General features: G+C 30.3%; 1 protein-coding gene across 1 annotated transcript; it reads right to left on the bottom strand.

Moving 5' to 3' along the window:
• Positions 1-680: 680 nt before the first annotated feature.
• Positions 681-2,932, bottom strand: LOC133797334 (20 kDa chaperonin, chloroplastic). The gene is made up of 6 exons (XM_062235205.1): positions 2,776-2,932; positions 2,426-2,610; positions 1,606-1,785; positions 1,358-1,513; positions 1,104-1,181; positions 681-1,006 (listed from the first exon to the last, which is right to left on the bottom strand). The coding sequence occupies exons 2-6, from the start codon at positions 2,600-2,602 to the stop codon at positions 836-838; spliced, it is 762 nt and encodes a 253-aa protein (XP_062091189.1). The 5' UTR covers positions 2,603-2,610; positions 2,776-2,932; the 3' UTR covers positions 681-835.
• Between the last annotated feature and the right edge of the window lie 2,125 nt (positions 2,933-5,057).

The raw sequence follows: 5,057 nt of genomic DNA, 5'->3' as shown, positions 1-5,057 counted from the left end.
ATAAGTAAGTTTAAATTTAATTAAATTTTATTCAAGTTATAAAATATATGATTTTATTATTTTTAAATAATTATCATTATAAAATATCTAAAAAATATTATATTTTAATTTGTTTAATTTTTTATTATTTTAAAATAATTATCATTGTAAAATATCTTAAAAATATTCTATTTTAATTTTTTTTAATTTTTAATTTTATTTTAATTAAATTGAAGTGTTCACAAACTATTATATTAGTTAAATATAAAAATATTTTATTAAAATTAATGTTAATTTTCATATATACTGGGTCTTTGACTTCTATTTCATATGCGAACTGCTGTGATTACAATTTGCGAAAAAAAATTATTTCATGAATTGGGGCTTTGTCTACTGACAAATTGCATCAAAAGGAAATTTTAAATTGTCAAAGTGCTTTAGTTGGGGCGAGCTTTGTATCTGGATCATCCATATAGAAGTGCTATCACGTGAGATAGGTAAAGAATTAAATTACATGTCTGTCTGACTTTATATTCCATGGACAGAGAATGAGACGATAGACCACACAGTGATCCTATCATCGCATGTAAACCAATTGTTATTAGTTGTTCTGCTATATGTACTTATGAATTGTAAAGAGATACTTGATAATCAAATTCTTAATTGTCTTATTTATTCATCCAATTTTCTAAAACTAAGGCTTCAAGGGCACAAAAACTCTACCATTATATTGGAAATGTGCTATATTTTGTGCTACATTAAAAAATTTAACGTTCCTTTAGAAGAAAAATCTCAACTCCGCCACAAAATTCAGACAGTACAGGGTGTGCAAATCCTACAGAGACAACTGAGACATCTACGAAAGCACAGCCATAACATCTGACGCCCTCAAAGCTATGTAGTCACCATCTTTGCCCTTGAAGTCATTCCCTGCGTATTTAGAGTACATAACAGTGTTCCCAGGAGCAACGGATAGTGGTTTCCTGTTCCCTTCCTCATCTAAAGGACCAGGTCCAACTGCAATTACCTGTCAAAACGATAGCAACCATAATCAACAATCCAACTTCCAAGAGGTAACAATTATAAGTCCTGTTCAACCGCATAAGAGAATATCCAACACTCACCGTGCCAATTGAGGGCTTCTCCTTACTTGCTTCGGTCAGCAACAAGCCCCCTGCTGTCTTCTCCTCGGCCTCTGCAATCTGAGAGTACATAGTTCAAGTGTATCAATACCATTGTACACCATCGTGAACAACAGTACATTTTTCCAATGCAACCCCATTCAATAACATGACTCTTAAGAGGATTAAATAATCATATGAAAGGAGAATTTATGCCCTCGTATCATTTAATTGAGTCAAGTTGCCAGATAACAAACCTTGATTAAGACTCTGTCATTCAAGGGCTTGAGATCTTTGACATCATCCGTTTCAAGAATACCAACAATGTCATCATCCTTCAATATAAGATGCTTTGAACCATTGAATTCCAGCTCGGTCCCAGCATACTTGGAGTATACAACTTGGCTGCCAGTCTACTTGACAAAAGCATTCAAGGGTCACAAATCAAAGTCTTTTATTAAGATAAAAAAGCAATTATCAAGATTTTATAAACAAAACCATTTACCTTCACACTGACTTCCACTTTGGCCTTCCCAACTGCCCTGCCTTCTCCAACAGCAACCACCTCTCCTCCTTGAGGCTTTGTTTGAGCTGTGGTTGGAAGCAATATCCCACCTTGAGTTTTCTCATCTGCGATCTTGATCTTCACGAGAACTCGGTCACCCAGAGGTTTGATTGATGTGTACTGAAATTTGGAATCACATTTTACATGTAAGATAATATACAAAAGCAATTTTAACATATCAAGACAGCGTATAAATATTTACTATTATTTATGGTATGAACCCTCAACCTTGTAGATGTATGGCAGTTAAAAATAGAGGTTTACAAGTAACACCAAAAACCATACTCTAAACGGGGCACGAAATAAAGAAAACAATTCAAAGTGCAAGAGAGAAAGCCAAACGATGGAGATAAATTTCATAAACCATACTTAATGTGGTAAAAGATGTACGCCTAATGATAAGACCATTTTCATTATGTTCACACGCACTCAACATCACTTACAACACTTACACACTTCACGCAGCACATTTTCAAGCACACAGCAACAAAGGCAATCAGTCAATAGTTATTCGATATTACTCAGTCCAAAAGTCACGTTCTTTAACAACTACAACACCATATAATTTTTAAAGCTAATCCCATTATATAAATCTAAGCTAAAAGAGCCACACAATGCGTATGCCAACAAACTTTGAAGAAATAAATAGATACAAAATAACCTATACAAAACCACAAATGGGTAAACAAAATTGGCACACTTGAAAATATCAAACAAGGGATTAACGGTAAAGAGCACAATTTGGGCAAAAAATAATTACCTTGGGTGCAACAACGGTAGCAGCTTTAACTACGAGACCCCTGAAAGACCTCTGACTAACTCCGACTAGCTTGACATGTCCAGCAGAGGCGAACTTAACGGAAGATGGCCTGAGCCCTTCGAACGAGGGCAAACTCCTACCCGAAATTGAGGATGCGGTGAGCTGAGCAGTCGCCATTTCAAAGTCTGCTAACAGTCAATAAAGAAAAGCTATAAAATTGATACAAGTCCGTTTGACATCCGAGAAACAAACTGAAAAATGAAACACTTGAGTTGAATTGTTAATGGAGGAAATGAATAAAAAGCTTCAGCTACATAGAATCTGAATAGAAGAAAATAAGAAACATGTACCTTGAAGCTGAAATAGAGAATGAGCTTGGTCTGAAAGATTAGGTTGGGAGCTCCGAAAGTGTGGAGAGTAGTAGCAGTGGTGAAGATGAGGAAGAAGAAAATGAAGATAAAACCCTTTTTTGAGAGAGTTATGCCCTAGCAAAGAAACTCCAAGGTTTTATCAGACGATAAAAGACCTTTCTAGAATCAAAGAGAGCTCACTTACTCTACTCTCACGCGCGCATTCCTACTCGCTCTCTTCACTCTCTCAAAAGAAATTTAATAATCCTACAAATTAAAAATAAATAAGTGTATATATATATTTTTTGTTTGAATAAGTTAATATTTCTAAACTAAAAGTAACAATTTAATTCATTAAAATATATGAATAGAATTAACTATTAACTTTTATTCTTTTATTAGGTTAAGTAAATTTTAGTATTAATATTGTTTAATAATAATAATAAGCAAGAAATAAAATATTATGTATGACATATTTTTAACCAAATAATATTATCATAGGATTTAAATTATTGTCCAAAATAGGTGTAATTTTATGTATTAAAATATTGATTTATTAACAAATTATCAAATTAATCAACTATGTGTCTTAATTTGTATGATTAGACACCAATCAAGAATTTAAGATGACATTAAAATTTAAATTCTTATCTTATAAATGTCCAAAGAAATTATTAATGGTATTCTTTCTAACAACTAAAATCTCTATATTATATAGATATTATGAGATAACATTAGGATGAAGATATTCAAAAGATATAATATATATTCCCGACAAAAAAATAATATATATTATAATAAATTTATATTTATTTTTAGATATTTATTAATTTAAGTAATTTATTTATTACCTTAGAATTAAATTTTCTCCTAATTTATATATATGAATCAATGTTGAATGAGAATGTTAAGCTATGATTATTCAATTATTTTTATCTCATAAGTTTATTATATTGTTTGTTATCAAAATTATTTTATTTTATTTTATGAATATTTATATTTATGTTCATTTTGTTGTTATATGGATAAAAAATATTTCAAATAAATTGTATTTAATTAACATATATACCATTGCAAAAATGTATATTATTTTATGGTTTTAATTTTCATAAGTTTAGACCATTTTTTTTATTTTACTTATTTTTTTCACAAATAAAGAGAAATTATCAGTATTGTCCCTGATAATCATCGAAAATTACATATTGTCAGATGTCATTGGCAAACCTACATATAGCTAAGAGGTGGTCATTGCTCCCAAATTATAGATATATTTTTTTTCAATACACACATGGAATAAATTATATATAAATTATTATTTTATTTTAATATTTAGTTACATTTTCATTAAGGCCAATTCTAATGGGAGTTGCTTTGCCTAAATACTTGTCTGAGATGTCAGAGATGGGGGATTGGAAGCTGAGGTGCCTAGCAGTGGCAACGTTGCCTTTAATTTTATTTTTTTTCTTTTTTTTATTGGTTAATGCATTGAGTTGCCTATTAGAGAAAGTCAACAAGCACTCAATTTGACAACAAACATTGGACTTGCTCTAATGTGGCCCTCCTATATTTATTTGGAAGTTATAGGTATGTAGCTTTTCACTATCACCAGAAGTTGAAGTTTATCACTTATTATCATTGCTAAAAATTACACAGTTTCTACCACATTGCTTAATGTTGTAAAAAAAACAAATATATAAAAAACCTTGAACAATCACCACCTCTTAGCTATAAAGTATATATCTCATACAAGGAGAGATTTGCTCTAAAAGAAATTAACATTAAGACCGATTTTGTATTTACTTTTAATCACTTCTATTTCCACATGCAACTATTTTAGTTTTAAATTACAATTTATAACATTAGGAATTAGGTATTTTTTTTTTGTATATATCAATTTTGCTATTTATTATTTTATTTAATGAACTTTTAAATCTATTTTGTATAAAACTCAACTAGCCCTTATATGTATTTTTTTTTTTTAAAAACAGCTCTTTTATAATTTTACTTTTGTTTTTAAAATATGGTAAATAAGATATATAGTGTTGAAATTAGTATTCGAAAACTCTTCTGATGTAATGGAAGAAAAAAAAAATGGTATTATTTCAAAGTATTAATAAAAATTATTGAAGAATCTCAATTTCAATCAACGCGACAAGTCACGCGCCAACGAAACTCGGCATGACTTCTTTAATCCATTTGGTTACTCAACAAATGGCATGTTGTGGATGATTCTGGGTACATGGGCTTACATGAACTGTTAATCTACTGGGCTTTTTCCCACT

The sequence above is a fragment of the Humulus lupulus genome, chromosome 8 (assembly GCF_963169125.1).
Source record: "Humulus lupulus chromosome 8, drHumLupu1.1, whole genome shotgun sequence".
NCBI lineage: Eukaryota > Viridiplantae > Streptophyta > Magnoliopsida > Rosales > Cannabaceae > Humulus > Humulus lupulus.
This window is presented reverse-complemented; position numbering and strand designations above follow the sequence as displayed.